At 37.1% G+C, this 19,897-nt stretch overlaps 1 protein-coding gene across 3 annotated transcripts in view; it reads right to left on the bottom strand.

The window, feature by feature from the left end:
- Positions 1 to 19,897, bottom strand: part of LOC110828107 (leucine rich repeat protein connectin) — a 288,857-nt gene that overhangs the window by 68,259 nt on the left and 200,701 nt on the right. For all 3 annotated transcript variants that reach the window (XM_022060466.2, XM_022060468.2, XM_022060467.2), the window contains one exon: positions 11,957 to 13,032. In XM_022060466.2, the coding sequence (XP_021916158.1) occupies positions 11,957 to 12,992 (1,036 nt within the window). In that variant the 5' untranslated portion in view covers positions 12,993 to 13,032. The remainder of the gene's footprint in view (positions 1 to 11,956; positions 13,033 to 19,897) is intronic.

Below are 19,897 nucleotides of genomic sequence, written 5' to 3'. Positions count from 1 at the left end.
TCCAATAGTAAATTACACGTGACACACTTGTCTCTCCGAGGTCATTATAGCTTCCAGCAGCCTCTCCTAAGTGTGGCTAATGACAACGAAGAAAGTGAGAAATATGGGCTATTAAGTTATATAACCCGGAATTTAGTTAGTCCTGAAGGGTTCTGATGGTATTTTACAAATTACAGAGTGTAAAATTTAAAACGCAACCCAGCAGCAATAACATACTTCGAAACACAAATAAAATCAGAAGCAGGTCCACATTTAACAATGCACACTGTTCACCAAAAGAATATTATTATGTCTTGGAATATTTTCCATGGAGCTAATTGCCAGAAAAGATACTAATGAAGACGATCTCAGTATCAAGGAATATAATATGAGCTTTTAAAAGGTATATTTATTAATTACGTAACAGACATATTTTACTTTCAGATATAGCTCGTTAAAATGTTATCATAGGATAACCAATTAGACCCCTCATAATAAGAAACTAAATTGATGCTAATTCCTCTAGGGTCTTCCGTCGTCAGTGACGTCGATACAGAAGTTATTTATGACAACAGTTAACTAATCGTTTGTTACTCACGAGTGCGCACTGTTTTATGGAAGGGGGTTACAGTGAATCCAAAGAATAACATTTAATGTCTGCATGCTACAGACGATTACGACACTTCGATCGATGAAACCTCCAATATGCAAGGCATGTGAGCACCTGTAAGAGTTTTTTACATTTCAAATTCCTCGCAACCGAATCTTTAAAATTATTCGCCTGTTTCGTTGGTTTATTTCGTTAAAAATCGTTAAAATTTCTACAAAATTAAGACAGATGGCTTTCTGACAGAAGATAAAAGTAAACATATGTAAAGTTTGTATGTAATGTATTTTTATCAGCAGTTCAAGTGAAATAAATTATGTTAAGAATGCATCTTGGATCTTACGATAGTCATGTTCTCTTATATTCTACAACAAATGTCTTTAAACGTTACACTTTTTTCCTACGATTTTGTCGTGCAAAATTCAGAAATGTATACGACCGTCATTTTGATATTATTCACAGTGCTAAATTAAATAATATAAAATCGGAGTGGCCTCTGATTAACATGATGGCCGTAGCACTCATATTGCAATGCAGAAACTACGAAAAACAAGTCAACGATTTTTTCCTACGGATGAATTTAGAAAAAAACAACTCCGAGACAATTTAAAACTTGGTCAAGAAAATTACGGTTACGTTAATAAATCGTATGTATTATGCAATAACCACCCAACATCTAGCAACACCAGGGCCACTCAGTTAATGAGGTGGTAAGTACAAGAGCGAGTTTCTGTGTTATTATCGGTGGTCGCCAACACGGTAACGTCCTCCGTGGTCTCAGGAGGGCAGTATTTCACTTGACGGCTACGGTAAGATTCGGTCTAGGGCTTACGATTCCATGAAAGACGTCGTCCCTAGATTTTATTATTCTCTCTCGCACGAAAAGTAAATCCTACTTCCATAGATTCCAGCTGACCTATATATATATATATGTGTGTGTATGTGTCTCTGTGTTTGCTGGCGCCGAATATAAAAATTATATACATTGAGCAAGTTGTTTCAGCGGTATCCGGTTCAAATAATGGCCGGTTACCCTTAGAGTTTCGTGATTTTTCTCCGACTGTCAATGTTACAGCGGGAACAATACCAGGAAATATGTCAAAACCGACTTCTTTAAAATTCTTACCCATTTATCATTTATGAAATTTAATAATCTTATGAGACACTATATCTCTCATAACCTCTGAGAAAGCCACAAGTCAAATATATTTTGTATCTATCTAAGCCCTTCTTACCAAATATCAAGAATGAAATCTATGAATTTCTACCTTTAAGTCCAAATCACTTGCAACAATAGGCATACACATTTCGAGATTCTGAAAACGAAACTTTTAATAAAGCAAAACTTTCTACGTAGAGAATGTTGTAGAGTACGAAGATTAATCAGACTTGCCATAAAATCCACCCACCAAATCGAGTGTTTCAAAAAAGTAGGAAATACAAGTACTGTCAGTCTGAGCGGAGAATTTACTCGACTTTCAAACAGAACTTTTGCGCAGGCGTACAACCGTACCAATACGCGCGGTATAGGAACACTGGCTGACTCTCAGCTCTCCATCGGCTTTATAGCTTTGTAGGGCTTCATCTCATTTTTGTATTTTTTAGTATTCATTGTTTGTAGAATTTAATATTAGCCAGGTCAAATATCAAGCGGATTGATCCTGCAGTGGAAACAGTTTTAGGAAGAGTTAATGTTTTTAGAACAGTTCTTATCATGACGTCACCGCTTTAAGGTCGACTCAATTCTCCACTCAGAGAGACTGTGCGGTTACACTAACAGTGTCGATTTTTACATAATGGAAAGTGGATAAGATCGAATTAACATGCTTTCATGTCAGTTCGTGTCCAATTTTTAGACTCAAAAATATCCAACGGATTTGATAAAATTGGTTGATAACTAGATATAACTTCGTCTTGCCACAAAAATTCCAAAGGTATGCCAATAGGAAATAATTAGCTGGAGTGTCTGTATCAATGGAGCCACTGTGGCGTGACGTCAACTGGAGCGAGTTAGAAGAGGGAGGGGGGGGGGGTGAATCACTCACCCGCGCTAATTGCAGTCCCATTTCATATACATGAACACATTATGAGGCTGAGAGCTGACTATTATATTATACAAGAGTTATAGTCCGGCCCACATTCCGGAGACACTTGTGTATTTAAAGCACCAATGACGCGCCAGGAAATTCTGATAGCGCGAAACAGCGGTGTCCAACCATCAAACAGTCACGAAATGCACTGGCACCTACAAAAATCATTAAACTGCCATCAAAAGTTTCTACTGTGATGTGGGCCTCGCTGATGTCTAACTATGAGACATGTAATCACTGAAGTGAATTCACAAATTTTAATTAAATTTAAACATTTAAAGAACAGAGGTAAATATATACATCACCTGCTTTAACATTCAATAACTCTGCGTTCTGCTCATGAAGTGTATTTATGGGTTTCGTGTGATTTTCAGAATAAACAGCGATTATTGTCCTGTCTAATGGGTACCGGGTGGTCCTTTCTCCGGGAGGGGGGGGGTGAAAGCGGCCGGGGCTCTGACCACTCACCCTCATCTAGTACTGAGATTGAGAATGAGTAGGAGCTATCGCCCCCAGACGTGTACACGGAGTGTAGCGAGATAGCTTACTTTTACTTTACACAGTATTAATCAGTTGTTCTTGTATATTCACGCGAAAAAGTTAAGAAAGGTAAATGTCTTACATTTCGTAATTAGAAAGAGTAATACACACACACAGGTTCATTATCGATGATTTTATTCAACGTGTGTTATGTTTTGTTTTAATACGTATGCATTCATATAGGATTTATGTGTACATACATATTTATGGCCATGTACAATTTCGTACACCCTTTACGTGAGGCAACATTTTGCGGCATACTGTCATGTGTCTGACAAATCAGGGTGTGCCGCGGGTGAATAGAAGTTGCGGAATGTTCTGTACCAACACATTTGTCTGGATTTGACAACGGGAAGCAGAAGGTTCTGATGCCGAAGCTCCTTCCTAAATCGGCTGTGATCCTGACAGAGTACCTTCTACTTATCAGGACCTCCATTTATTTTCGATACGAGTTTCGTTTTCGGAACTTAAACCCAGTGTTTAATCATTTTCACAAACAGGCTCGAAATTCTGCCGTTCCAACAGGCCGCACGTTTTAAAATTCTGGTACCAATACTCAAATATAAATGTGTGGTTTTAATATCTGACATTCTTTATAATCAAAATGATCCTGAAATATCCTGTACTTGATAAAAGCTAGCGTTTTAATGCAACATTAATACGCGTTAACGAAACAGGGGTCGAATCAGGTAGTTGCCCTGTGGGACCAAATCCTTTCGAAACTCAGGTGCTCGCGTGTGTCATGAATAGCTTACAGCTAATTTTAATGTGGGATTACTGATTTTAAGTTCAATATTGTTTTCCGACGACAAAGCTTTATTAGCACAAAAGGGTATATACGTAAATTGAAAATAGTTCCTAAAAAAATTAATAAGTTTTTAAACTAAAAGTGTCTCAACCATGACTTTAACCGTAAATAATTTTTCACATTAGAATATTTCTCTCATTTGTAAAACAGAGAGGATCTTCGATTTCGCTTTTCAGCGTTAAGCACTTAAGATACGTCAGTCGGCACAGTGACTATACAATTAATGGAACTATGGTAAGTATGCAAACCGCTTTACATTTTTGTGTCTCTGTTGGAAAATTAAAGATAATCTAGTGAGAGTCAAGAATCTTTTGAACTCTTTAATTATTTGGTAAATATGGAAGTAACTACACTTAAGTACATAGAAACACTTGAAACTTCTACATTATTCCTGTTTTAATATGCAGAAAATATGCCATACTTTACCGCGTACTTTGCTACAACACCTGTGAGAACAGAGAAAGTGAACTTAAAGAGTATAAATTATAGTTGCATAGGATTAGCTAAAAGAGCGAAGGGGATTATATCCACACCGCAGCACTAGGTAAGTGGCATGTTTCGAGAATATATTTTATTTATTGTTCTACAGTTACTAAACAAGCCTCAGAAGGAGAGGACAAGGTACGCTTTATTATCGGTTAAGAAAAGCAACGATTCATACGCTCAAAATATACAGACCGACGAGATTTGACACAGCAACGCATAAAAGTTAAATCAATTTGTTTACGTAGTTATATTAATATTCAATTTATTCCAGTTGACCTCTAAATATATTTTTTGAATCAGCAGGCCTGAATAACAATTTAACGATGACGTGAAGAGTCTGTTCTTTAATGGTGAGATCATCATAGAGAGAAACGATAATCTTTCTCTCTGCATTTAATTTCAAGCATTCTTTAGATTTTGCATAGTGGTCTTCAGGACTGTTATGTCATATACCAATAATTCGGTGAAACATGCTGCATTCATCTCCAGGGTACGTCCAAAAGAATTCACAACAACACATAAGATCTCAAATCCTTCATTTTTCGAATGTTCGAGCAAAACATTTACACCGATAATCACATTGCATTACCCACAGATACCTTAATTAGAATTACTGTAATAGTTCATGTTCGATTCCTAGTTGTTGGCATGTAATGTATTATATTTGCAGCCACAAATTTTGTCAGTTTTGAGAGCGCCATAAGAAGTTACTGCAATATAAGGTAATGTAAACAGTTTCAGAATAATGAAATTCTCAGAAAACAAAAGCAATTTGTTCACAGTCTAACTTGTCTCCTATTAATTTACTTCGCACTCAATCGAATGTTCACACTCAAAGCATTTCGTGAAGTCTTACAAAGAACACGCGTCTCTTTGTATGGCAAATAACATTCGAAAAGCATCTGCTGTCCCTTGGTTCTTCCTTGTAACTGATTGAATTCTACAGGCTCCCTAAACTGACTCCTTGAAAGCGTTGGCTTTGGCTTTTGTTCTCAATTCTAAAAATAAATTAATTTCGATATCCTCGAGCTAGGAAAAAAAAATTACCATCTTGTATCACAGCTAGAAATTCTGTACGTACTTCAAACCTCTGCAAGTTCTGAGCTCTGCGGAACACAAGAAAAATGATGCTTTTATTTCTCCCGTCCGTGTTGTTTTCCACTGTGGCATTTTAAAAATAGCAACCAGTTTTTTCATCTAATTATAAGCCTACATCTGTCAAAAAATAACAAACGGCCTCAACCTTCAACATCCTTTGGCCAAAGGAGAACACGTGAAATACCTAAGTGAGATTCTAAAACAGAAATAAACATATAGACATGTTAGATTCACAGGTATAAATAATTGCATTATCACGTGAGATTCATATGCATAAATAGGTTAAATTTATCACACGTGAGATCCGAAGGCGTAAATATAAATGCCTCCACACAAGAGATACATGGGTAGAAATTAATGTATCATCACGCCAGATTTATGAATAGAAATAAATGTATCGTCACCAGTGATGGTCCTCTCGGTTGTGACACCATTTGGAGTTGTAAATAGGTCAATTGAATAAAAATTTTCTTGGATATTATCCATCGTCTGGTTAATATAAAACGTAAAACGACGTTTCGGAGATGGGACTCTATCTCCGTCTTCAGGTTCCTACACAGTTGGGCCCACTAGATAGAGCTAATCCCTGTTGAAGAACAAAAAATAAAAAAAGGAAAGGAAAAACATACTTTTAACACCTGGTCTCAGTCTTGAGCCACCAATCTTACATAGTATTTATTTAAGATTCATTTAAATATTATATTCCTACAAATGCCTTGGTTTCCCTAGAAGTATCTTCCTTTCAGATCCTTCAACTAAAACGTATATATCTTTTTTAACTCGAGCATGCGTATTAAAGCCTACATCCGCCTTTCCTTTATTTGATAAACCTAACAATATCTGCAGAGGAGTACAAGTTACAAGGTCCTCATCATGCAGTTTTCTTTGTCGTCTTATTATTCTCAAAAGAATGTTATTTTAAAACAACAAAGTATTATTCCGTGTTTGTTCAAGACTATAAGTGCATAAGGCATACAAGTCCAGACTGCAAACAGCAGATAACAGTAATGTGTTCAAAAGACTGACTCTCGTCAGGTTTAGTGATTTAACACAAAGCGACTGCATGGATCTCAAATATACAGTTAATTAACTCGATGAAGATGTTCTGTTTTGAATATCTGATTCCGAAATTCGCGTAGAGTACATCCAAGGCACATCTTCTAATTCTGTAAAGTAGTTTTTGAGATATCTTTCTGTCCCTCATCAGACACCCATGACCAACTATAAAAAAGGCATAAAGGCCCTATTCATTTGGAGAAAACTATAGAGTTGGGTCGACAACTCAGCTCTGCAAGTTAAATCATTATAATTAAGATATAATATTGATAAAAATCGAAATTAACTACATAACATTGTCAATTAACTTGTTGTTTAATAAATACATGTAGAATTTAATTGAAGAATATACATAATTTAAATGAACGTGCCTGTGTGTGTCATGACAAAGTTTCATAACAGAACTTGCGTTGTAATACATTTCTGTAAAATACATTTCAGACAGAATCCGACCCAAATCTGTGGCCTAAATAAGCCCAGTTACTGGTTATCCCAGTACGAACCCTCGCAGGTTTAATTCCACCAGAGGCGGTAGACAATGCTGGTTGCGGTTTTGATGGCGTAAGTCACTTCCACCAAGGGTATACCGGGACTGTACCTCAAACAGGTCACGACTAACATCAACGACACCACAGATCACCATAACGTGAGTCACAATGCGATCCCAAGAATGGGACTAATATATGAACAAACAAGAGTAGGCCTACGCATATTTTCAAGATCAATCTTTGAGATGACTGTCTTCTCGGTTGTGCGCCGCGAAGACTGGTGAAAGCCTGCCGACGTTTCAGACGTGCTAGCTGCCTCCACCGTGAGCAGACTACAAGGCACAACAACCCAGAAGACATTAATCTTCATACTCGCAACCGTGACAACGTCAAATCTCATAAAATCCTTTACGATTTTGAATAACTGACTGGCGTTCATATTCATTTCAATAAAACACAAATCCTACAGCTGCAAATTTAAAGGCGCAGTACAGCTAGAAAATATTTCTCATTAAATGTTTAACAAACAATGAAAAAGTTTAAAATGAAAACTATTGCTTCTAATAATGTCCATAGTATAACAATTTAAGCTCTTCTTTGATAACCTGTGAAATTAATTGCATATAAATCACGGTGGACCTACACGAGACAAAAATAAATTCACCAGAAGTATCTGAATAGGCTTATACTCCTACACCAGATTTCATGGTAATGCGTTCAGTTGTTTCGGAGATGAAATACGAGAACAGAGACGGAAAGACATGACCTCCCAGTTATGAGTTTTCTGTGAGCACCCTTGTACTAATAAAGCATTAAATTAACCACAATTCCAGGTGGTGTAGGAGGACGTACAATAACAATAATAACAATAATAATATCGCTTTCGCTGTGATCTAATTTTGCGTGGCTCGCTATGTCCAACAAACTAATGTCGACAGTAGCAATATTCATATTAGACGTAAGTGGCTGTTGTTTTGCATAGACGTATAACTGACCGCAACATCAAAGGACAGCACAAATGTAGTATAACTAATTAATTGAATGGTCCGTAGTGCCATGGGGACCAGAGTTCGCTCCCAGGGCACCCCGTGTGGGACTTGAGGTGGACAAAATGGTACTGAGAAACTTTCCCCCTCCTAGTCCATCGTGATCCCTTGTCGACATCATTCCACTGCTCGTACATCCGCATTCACGTGTCATCTTAAGGCCACTGGCCCACTAGCGTTCTCAATTCCATAGAAATGTAATCAATATATTCTCGTATGTATGTACAACCAAGATTCAGAATCGTGTTTACATATTTACATATTCAGTTCAGAATATTGTGCATTCCAGTCTGCTATCTAAGACCATAAATGAACAAAATTATATTTGTTACCTTTTAATAGCTGGTGAAACTGTCTCTTACATTATAAGAATATAAATTGACACTGTCCATGTTGGTCTTCTGGGCTGTAACGCCATCTGGGTTTGTAGGTAGATACCAGCGTTTCCAAGGAACACATTACCTCCATTTTTAGTGTTCAGCCCTGAATATGGAGTTAGTAAGTTCCTCCTAAATGTCCGTGTCTGACTAAAAGTCCACACGGCTTTACAGCGCAGAAGAACAATTACATCATCACCGCATGAGAATCTCAAATCTCTAGAGTTGAGAGCGTTTCAGATCAGGCTGCTTGCTGATAGGACACAAAACAGGAATTAAAAATTGGGAGTTTCAGAAAAAAGCGAGGAATTTTTTAACAAGTTGAGCTCCTATCAGTTTCTCGAGGAGGATTATGTTCAAAGCATTTAGTTCTCTGTTCTAGTGTCCAACGACCTTCACCCTGATGCTTTCTGTGACCAAGGAAACCGCAGGCATACGTATGAAATTCCTGAGATTAACCAATACCAGCTGTAGAAATAACTCTGCGATAGTATACGGAGCAGAACAAGGCGAGCATTGCATAACACAGGCTATCTGTCCGTCCGTCTGTCCGTCCGTACATCTGGAACGCGAGGGCGTAAGGAACGCATACTAACATTTTCAAACCCAGCGAGAACTAGAACATGCACGAGAGGAAGACAGAAAATTAGTTTACGAGACAACAATCTTGAATTGATTTATTAAATATACGATATGGATAATACAATGTCATTGCTCAACTCGTAAATTATTTTTCTATATAGTCCCTTCCTACACAAAGACACTGTATTATTGGATGAGGTTTCATATCCCCTGTCCACATAAACAAGTGAGCTGATATATCAGAAGTTGTTCATTGCTGTTTCCAAGTGATGGAATTGCAACAAAAAGATGCAAGCATTTTCGCATTCGCTTCGCCAAGTATGCCATTTCGTTCAGTCAGCAAGCTTAACGGATTTTCATAAAACATAGTATAGGGAGTTTTACTAAAAATTGTCCACAATAAACCTTCGGTTAAAATTTCACAATAAAGACACATTACAAGAATACATATACGCATTTTTCGCGTATCTCGTATACAATTAGCTAAATATACCTGAATTCAAACAATAAATTTGAGGAAGCATGCTTAAATAAGCTAAGAAACAATGACACAAGATTGTACAATGAAGCATTTGTCCTCTAACTGATGATAATAACTGATTTTGTTTCGAACTGAAATGTGGTCAGTTTCCGGGATAGAACTGCTTAACTTTATTAGTGTATAGGGTCTTGAAAAGGCGGTAGGATGTGGAGTTTTGTAATTAACAAGGGAAGATGACATGAATGGAAGCCCCTCCCCCCACCCTCCGAGAAAGCCAAGATTCTGCCTCGTTGTTTCACCCACAGGAAACAGGGATAAGCACAGGAGATCGTCTATTGTAAAGGCAACTATTCGTCCCACGAGCTATTGGTCGTTTCTAGAATTTAGTGACCCATCCTTCCACCACTGCAGTACATTCAAATGAACACCAGCTTGAGCTTTGAAGAAACATCTCCGTATCTGATATATACCGTTGCACGGAATTAGCTACCTACACAGAGAACAGAATGTGAACTATTTCCGCCCTAATGCCCACAACCAATGGAGGCCATCCTCATTTTGTCCTCATCTATTTAACCATAATTTCAAACTAAATAGGTTGTATTCGCGCCCAAATCTGGATCTGTAGCACGCGTATATGCAGAACGTTTTATTTAAAATGCAGCTACAAATATAAGAGCATTTTTAAATTCTGGTGAAGTCGATATAACAATTTGCTTTTCATTTTTTATTTTCTAGGTACAGATTATGACATATGTTAACGTTTTCCGACGCCGGACACCATTTCCTGCGCCCCGAAATTCTGTTACCAGTCGGTGTATTGTTGTCTCATTCAGCACGCCCTCTCCCTTATCATTGTACACACTGTTTAATGATTCATGAAAACAAACAAACGGTTTCACGATAACACATGGCTTTCTCATGTTCACAACCGCGCAACTTTTGTAAGCAGCGGCCTAGGACCAAGAGTGACCTTGAGTCGAGTATCATGGGAGATGTTGTGGAGTCTATTACACGGGGGTGGACCTGCTTCTGGTTTAATTATTACACTGTACTACTTCACTTTTGCTGGGCTGCTCTTAAAATGAACTTCCTGTATAACAGGTTAAGCCCTGTTTATGTTTTGATACGAGACAAAATGTATGTATTCAGTAACTCTATGGAAAACGATACACGAGAACTGGCAGTGTTATTACTGTGTTAACAACAGCAAGCCTGCAGCCCCCATCCACATTTAATAAATTAAGCAACAAAGCCCACTGAGCAGAGAAATTCTTAAAACTTTAGTAACAGCCGCATGTTATGGAACCCTAAGGTTCATTACCGTGTTCAAAAGAGCCCGCCAATGGACCCCATAACGAGTCAGTTGAATTTAGTCCAAATCTTCACAAACTATTTCCTTAAGATTGATTTTAATTGTGATTGCTCATATATGCAAAGCTTTTCTATGTTCTGTGTACGTTTCTCATCTACCCTCACGACGTGATCTTAGAAAATATACACATGATCGTTTTTCTGTATGACGTAAGCAGAGTAGCTATTTCACGTAGTCCCAGTGCATCTCTGAGTCAATTGAATGTCTAGATATGAAATGTTTGCGTTTCTATGCTACATGATTTAATGTTTAGACAAACTAGCAATCTTGCTCCCCAACTCTGTAACTCCATTCAAACGCAATATCAACCAAGTTGATCTAGTTACAGCAAGCGAGAAATTCATATACATTAAACGGGTTCTATCTCCGTATACATTACACTGCGTAATGAAACTATTAAATGTAAGATTCTGCAGTGCATCGAACAAATATGAAACACGCAACACGATTAAGCACATCCCTACACAATTAACATGCTATACGATAAAGGACTTCAGAAAATAATGAGGTCTATCTGGCACACTTAGAATGTTTCTTAAATGACGTCATATTTAGACTAGCCCCACATTATTCTGTTCGAGGTTTCTGAATCATCAACGGAATAAAAGGAACTATTGGTTCACGAAACGCATTTGCATGGTAAACAAAATTAAGAATGGTTGATACACAGGTAAAAACACACATATGTATAATTTAATCGGTAAACCTTTATAAAGTAGCAGGATATTATAATTAATTTTTATTTTAAAATGCTAAATAAAAGGTCATTAATTATAGTAATCCGTATTATATGAGTCCTGCAGAAAACAAATTAAGTTATTACGAGAAGGAAATTAGTAATATGGTCATAAAATTGTGTTAGACTGCAAACACACAGCGTCCGCCAGGCTACTGTCATATGTCAAGTGCGTATATCATGTTATAATAAAAAGAACTGACTCACCTTCGACGAAGAAGTAGGTAGACACATCCTTCAAGCTCTCCATGATGGGTCTCACTGTCTCGGAGGAAAGCATGCTGAGAGAATTGTCACGAAGATCCAGAAAGCGAATATTGGGTGTATCATTGAAGACGTTGTTAGGGAGAGACTTAAGTTGATTCTCGGACAAAGACAAACGATGCAGTTGCGACAATCCATGGAAAGCATTTTCATTGATGTACTGAAGACCGTTACGATCCATGCTTAATTCTGCAAGAAACGGCGTCTCGTTGAAAGTGTATTCTCCCAGCATCTTTATCCTGTTGTCTTGCAGACTGAGAACCTTGAGCGACTGTAATCCCATGAAGGTGTCACGGGTGATGACTGACAGCTGATTTCCATTCAGCTCAAGCTCTTCCAGTCGGTACAGGTGCAAGAATGCTCGATCGTAAATTAATCTCAAGTTATTTCGGTCTATGTACAAGCTCTTCAGTACTGGCAGACCGATGAAAACTTCACGACGAATTTCAGTAATTCTGTTGTCATCTAAAGTAACCTGTGTGAGTTTAGGCAGTTTTGCAAATGAATAGGGTTTGAGCTCAATAATTTTGTTCCGGGTCATCGAGATTTCCTGCAGAGAAGACAGATTTGCGAACGCGTAAGGCGATATCTCTGCAATGTCACCGTACAGAACGTCAAACACCTTAAGATTTCGCAACTGGGACAGCACCCACGTGGGGACATATTTCAAAATTCCATCGGGTCGGATATTAATCTTGAGTTTCTCAATGTTGGTCTGAGACGTAAAATAACCCCACACGACACTATCCGGTTGAAGTTCGTAAAATAACCAACACGTGGCGTCTGATGCATTTTGATATCCAGCTTTGTCACAGAAGCAATCTATGCTCCGGTTAGGATCCGGTATTTCACAGACGTTCTCAGTGTTTTCAGAGAGAGACTGTTTTTCCCTGTCTTTGTCCTTGCGTCTTTTACCGGTGACGTCATGAACCAAAAAGCTCGTACACACAAGGAGCAGTAATAATAGTTTTCTGGCCATGATGGCACAGATGGAGCAATGCGCACTCTTAGCTGAGAATCTGAAATAAACGAGAAAAACACAAGTATTAATATAAGGCTCTGTCACAATTAAGAAGGAAAACTAAACGGACAGACGACAAAATAAAGAGGGAAAAATACTGAAGGTAAGAAAGAAAAGAAAATTAAAAAAAGCATTTTCTTAAATTATAGCATAATGTTACTACACTTTGTCTTAATTTTATAATAATCTATCTCTTGCTCTTTGCATAATTAAGTGATAATTCACGCTTCAAAATCTGAAATAATCAGATAGAATATTAATTTCAACAGCAATATTAAATAATAATCATGGGCCTACAACAAGATGAAGGAAAATTTGTTAACAAAATAAAACGTTTATAGCACTGAATGGGTGACATTTCGTCCTTTCCTAATCCAGAATGATACTTACTTTTACGAAAAAAAAGTTTGGATAAAAAACAAACATTAATTCAGTTTGAAGGTGATTATTAATGAATTCAGTTTAGAGAGGCTAACATATAACCGGCATTAAGTGGAAGTAGCATCCGAAATTGCAAAAAGAGCCGACAGACGTTAATTAGTACAAACTGCAGTGGTACAAATCCAACAACGAACCACAGCGCGTCGGAATGACGTGACATTTAATTAAACGACAAAGCTTTATCTGAGTTAATAGCATACGGCCGAAGATAATGTCCTCCATTTTACCCGTCACAAATAGGTAATGTACCTGCTGAACACCACTAGCCACAGCAGTTCACAAAAACAAAAATAACTCGCAAAAACTAAAAGGTTAGATGCTGGGGGGGGGGGTGGATGGTGGTTTGAATATGGCACCATGCAAAATTTTAATTAAATGACAAAAACCCAGATCGTTCTTTGTAATTCAACGTGTACTATCAAATACAAAAACATTTTTGTGCCTTCATCTGCGCTACTATTAACAAATTGTTCGAAAGCTTTGGGTGAGAATATTTAAACACCCCCTCCCCTAAAAAGAAGAAGTAACAAGAGGATACGGTTAAAATCTTCATAATTTGTAATCTGCAGGGTTAGAAAATCAAAGATGACCTGTGGGGACTGCAGCAGGGCATGAAGATATAATAAATTCACACGTAAATTTATTAAATCTCACATCAATAACTTCCTGCATATTTAAATGAAGGCTTATATGAGGGTATATTTTTTATCCACAAGGGGTCATCGGTTAATCTCTACCTACAGATCATTTACAACTGACGTTTCCATGACTTACCGCAGTCCCTTCAAGCAATCATCGAGGTAGGATCTTACATTACTTCAACCGTTTCCTTTACTATTAATATTTACTAATCATCCTATCATTTGATGCTACATTTTCGGAACGGCTCACAGCAACGTTAAGTAATTCTTAAAACAAATACGTAATTTTTATGGATACATTTATCATTCTTGTCACTCCTTCACTTCTAAAATGCACCATTCGCACTTTTCAGCTGTCTGTTCCATTGAATTAACATTCGGTGCTTCAGTAAATTAAGCGCATCTAAAAGCAGTTTTACACGTCAAATTACGTAGTCATCCAATCCGAAGCGAGGGTACACTATCTCCAAACAGAAACGAAATAGAATTGACAGATGAAGGAATCCCAGAAGATAAAGACCTCACATAGAATACTTCTTTAAAATTCAATGAGATGTATGTTAAGAAATTCAGATTGGATCTTGTAAAGTACAGAGTAATGGTGTTTATTTGAACCAAGACAAAGTTCATTTAGTGGCATGCAGTTTAATCAGATTTATCATATATTAATTCTGTTGCACATAAAATTTATTGGAAGCGTAGTAACGTTGTATTGTGTCGTCTGAGTCCGCCATTAACTCGTTAAAGCCCAAAGTACCTGCTTAAAACAACAAAAAATTCTATATTGTACTGATGGGTTTTGCACGATTCTTACCGTAAATAGGGATTACTTCCTTAAACAGCATAAAGCTTTTGGTCTTTTGGGCTACGGACTGAATTCTTAAATATTATTTACCTGAACTTCGGCTTCAAATGCTTAAACAGGAAGGTGGGGTAGCATATGTCAGAAGTAACAATAATCATAATATACTTTCACATAGCATACAAATAATGCACACGTGGGACTAGAATTAGAATTCAGGTACTATCTGTTGCACAAAAATCAACCCTGTAATTTGTTTCTAGACTGTACGGTGAGACAACAGCTAGCTGACAGGCCTTTAAAAAAAGGTACTGAGCTTGTTAGCTGGATTAAGCAGGGCAGGGTTTAGTGTTGTGATGGTGTGAACCACGGGGTTCAGTAAAAGGGATTTCTATCCGGATCAGTTGAGCGGTATCAAATTCTCGTCGAGAACTCTCCTCCATGAAGTTAGTAGGTCTAATATTAGTTTCACACTGCACTAATACGATACGAGCTAATTGTTGCATTTTGGGACATTTTTGCACTAATATAATCCAATAATATTGTTGCGTAACAATATATTCCAACAATAGAAACTATTTGACCCTATTTTTGCATAAAACTCGACAGATAGACATAGACAGGTCCATAAGGGGTTCTCCGCTCAAGCTAGAGCGTCGACAAGATCTAAAATTGTAATCATAAATATTCTGAAATTTGCTTGCTCTGTATTCTGTAAAGTATTACTTGAAGACTTATCTTTCACATAGGGTCAGATTTGGAGACCAATTTTACCCACACGGTTGTGGGTTTAAAGAAAATGGGACGATGGACGAAATCCAAGAGATGAGTTAAACACAAAAAACTTTTCATAAGATTCTTCCTTGTCCAAGATGTCCGGAATACGAAGCAAAACGTTGATAATTACAAAGTTTATTCTAATGTGTTCTTCCAATGAGAAAGTTTCAAAAGCCGCATTCCATTATTATATTGCTGTTATTCCTCTGAAGAGCGTTATATTTAGCGATATTAAATGGTAATGTGCATTGGGTGTTATATATTCTAACCACGTGCAGTGTTATTATTCTGTTTATTATAGCTTTATCGTTTTATCGCTCTTTGAAACAACCGAATTCCTATGAAAGCTCATAAACCGCACACATTTCTGTCACTTTCAATTTCGCTTTCCATTTCAGTCAGATTTCAATTTCATTAAAACTGGAATTCAGTAGACCTGCAGAGACATATAACCCTACATATCTTAAGCGTAATTTCACCGAATGGATTTCATTAGTATTTAATACACATTTACGGCATAAATTATTACATTCAATAAAAATACCGCAAATTTACTCCAACACGGCGACACAACTGAATATTACGCAAGTGGTTTTTCACACAATTAACTCCTTTATGACAACACTTGTCTCTAGATTAAGGACAATTTAACAGTGAAATAGGAATGGAAATTACTTTAGCTTATAAGTTATAAAATGCATTTAAATGATACAATTTTTTAATAATTCCCTGCAGATACATTTCGTCAATAGTCATGCATTATCCCTACTAAGAATTTCGCTATTAAGGGTTTTTATCTGTTGAATATACGAAGAAAATTATCATTTAAGGGAAATTACCTGAGAAGTTATGATAGCAGTACTCAAAATGATGTTGGATATAAACAATACGAATCTTTCCCCTCCAATTAACACCTAATTCTTTTTCATTAACTGAATAGTGATAATATATTGACATTTAACAGTAATTTTCCAGCGATGTCTGATACAATGTTTGTGGTCAGATGTGAATACCAACGATATTTATGTAAAAATGACAGTTCAGTGTGGTGATAACTGTATGAGATACAGGAAAGTTTACGAATGGGTGTACAAATTTAAAAAATGACAGATGAGTGTTTTTAATGGGAATACGATTCTTAAATTTATATGGAGGGACATGAAAACCTAAGTTGGAGACGCGAGACTGTGACGAGACATGCCCGTGTATTATTTATTATTCCTCACAACTTCTTTATCTCCACGCTGATTGATTGGTTATTGTAAGAAAGGAATGGAAGAAATACAGCAAAACAAGTTAGAAAGGAAGAATGAATGTAAAAAAGAGTAGACTACGGAAGTAAGAAATAAAGGAGAAATGAAAGAATAACTAAAAGAAGGAAAGACTGGAAATTAGAACGTGAGAAAAAGAAAGAAGATACAGATTAAACATAAACAGGAACAAAGAAACTAATAACGAGGGATATAATTAGTAAACGGTACAGTAATACAGAGAGAAAGTAATTTTTTTAGTTTGTGGAATCTTCCCCAAATGGGTCCAAATTCTATCCGCATCTGGCTTGATTCACATGAACGTCGGAAAGCACATAGTTAATCGCTGGTAGGATCTACCTCTCGTCTTTTGCCTTTAGTAGCAGCACTTCAATTAGCCAACAATAACAAATGGAGTGAAGCAAATAGTCACCAGAGAAGCAAAAACAAAAAAACAAAAAACAAAAACAATGAAGCGAAGGCTTGCGGTTTTTATGAAACAGGAAGTGAAAATTAGATTTGGACACGGAATATTTCGTGTTAAGGACTCAGTCGCCACGTTTCGTGTGGGGTGGATTTGATGGTAATGCGGTGTATAATATCACAAGCAATGACACTCCACTTCCATTGTATAGTTTTCTTTGAGGGAGGCGTGAGTACAGCACCTGACTCCATTGCCTTAAACACATTTTTCCCAATAAGCACTTACAGGAATTACAGTGTTGATATATTAACAATGAAAGCAGAGCGAGTGCGGTGGCAAGTTTTCCAGTTATTGGTAAAAGTTAAAATTATTTTCAGTTAACAAACATACCCTGAGTCTATGTATCATATTTATCCATCCAGCTGCCTCTCCTTTCTCTGTCTCGTCTTAATCGCTTTCCGTTTGTTTCATTATTAAAATCCTTTAAATCCCAGTGAGAATAAAACGTACCTCCTACTTTAACACCAATTAATAACACTGCAGTTTATAAAACGTATGTATGACTTTTGTATGATACACAGCGTAAACAGTGATTAATTCGTAAGACTTGAGGTTCTCACAGCGGTGAGTATGAAGATTTCCGTCTTCTGGGTTGTTGCGCTGTGTGATCGCCCTGATGACGGAGGCAGTATGACCTCTGAAACGTTGGTTAACATCGACCAGACTACACAGCGCAACAGCCCAGAAGACAAATCTTCAGTGATTAATTCCCTAAACAGCATCAACCAATTTATCTTTGCGGTACGGACTGAATTCTTAAATATCTTATTGCGACTCCAAAGGGTTGAACGAGCTTAAATCACTGAAAAATTCTGGGCTTTAGTGGAGATTTCAGGAGACAAATACGCTTAGAAATTTATTTGGAAAACCTGACAAAAGGAAATCACTTGAGAAACCTAAGCATAAATGGGAGGTGTGAGGATGTGGACTGGACGGGCTTGACTCTAGAAAACACGAATTTGAGTTCTAATGCCGCTATGGGGACTAGATCTGCTGTGCCGTGGCTTCTCTATTACTAAAATATCGTACAGCTTTACCTCCACTCCCCAAACCGCTTAACAATATGCTTAGAAAGAACAGCAATTATTTTTATTGAACCCTCGACACTGTGTGCTAATTATTTCACGTAAGACAAAAATGTTACCATATTCAGGCATCTTTATGAAGCACTGCGTCTAAATAGCTGTTTTATAGACAGGCCTAAAGATGATTGCTCAAAATCAACGGTGTATACTGTTCAATAAAAAATATTATTATCACAGATAAAGTTACTTTTTACACTTTCCAGTTTAAAAATGGTCATGGTTACTTCAACACTCTGTGTATGACCTACGTATTACGAGTATCAATCGACTAAAACCTGACTCCTAGACATACTACTCCCCGCAGCACAAGGACCCAGTGAAGTGTTTTGTCTGGGAGGACACGCATTTATGTGGAAAGGACAATAAAAAGAGGACAGACAATGCAGAATACTGCTCCATCCACACCATAAAAGTCGTTCAAAGTGTCGGAACTTAATAACCACAAGTCACTATGGAGTGCATGTGGTAGACACGCAGGGTTTTGGCACAAATTCACTCCACAGCGTGGAACTGAAGCATTCTTCCTGTTTGACAGTTTGGAAGTCTCCAGTGTATCCCTTTAGGCTCCATGCGGGTCAGAATATATCATAACAAGAAGAACTCAAAGTTGGTGGAAAGCACGAAACAGAAACGCAAACTATCACAGGAAAGACAAAGTGACACAAATCATATAAGTCAGGATCTGGAAACGTCTATTTTCTAGCAGATTAGGATGAGAAAAGAGGTCGGAGGGAAGTCAACGAGGAAACGAATAAAAATGTAAATAGTATTTGATTTAAGTGAGGTCCACATGACATGAAAGGATTTAAATTTAAAAAACGACTGACAATAAGGAAATACAGAAAGGAATAAGAAACTAATGAAAAATTACACACAATAAAACAAATATATGTATAAAAAATTATATATTTATGATTTGGCTGTAAAAGTGATGTGCGTAGACGAAAAGGGTAATAGGCTATTCTTATAGTGAATGTTCCTACATTTTTTCAGTGCCTCCGATTAAATTCTGATTAAATATGTTACCTTAAACTAGGTCACAAATGCTTTCTTACATACGTATCTTTCCAACTCATCATATAAACATCTTTCCATCCGACGCTGTTTGTCCGGCTTCATCAGAACTAAAGTCATGGAAATTGTTTTATGTACTGGAAAACACAGACAGAGCTGAAAAGCATTCACTGCTAACCTTCTTTCTTTTATTACATTCGCGTACAATTTACAATTCTATGGAGTTCATAATCAATGTTCTTTTCTTCCAGAATGAAACTTTGGGTGAACGTTAAATGTTTTGAACACTAAAGACCTTTATTACAGTCTTTTACCAGAGCAAAATAATTCGTCTTTCGTGCTTAGTTGGGTAATCAATGATCAGAGAAT

Source organism: Zootermopsis nevadensis, unplaced genomic scaffold (assembly GCF_977971745.1).
Source record: "Zootermopsis nevadensis isolate Lab colony 2312 unplaced genomic scaffold, Znev_1.0 Znev_ptg000011l, whole genome shotgun sequence".
Classification (NCBI taxonomy): domain Eukaryota; kingdom Metazoa; phylum Arthropoda; class Insecta; order Blattodea; family Termopsidae; genus Zootermopsis; species Zootermopsis nevadensis.
Note: the sequence above shows the minus strand (reverse complement) of the source record. Positions and strands in the feature narration are given on the sequence as shown.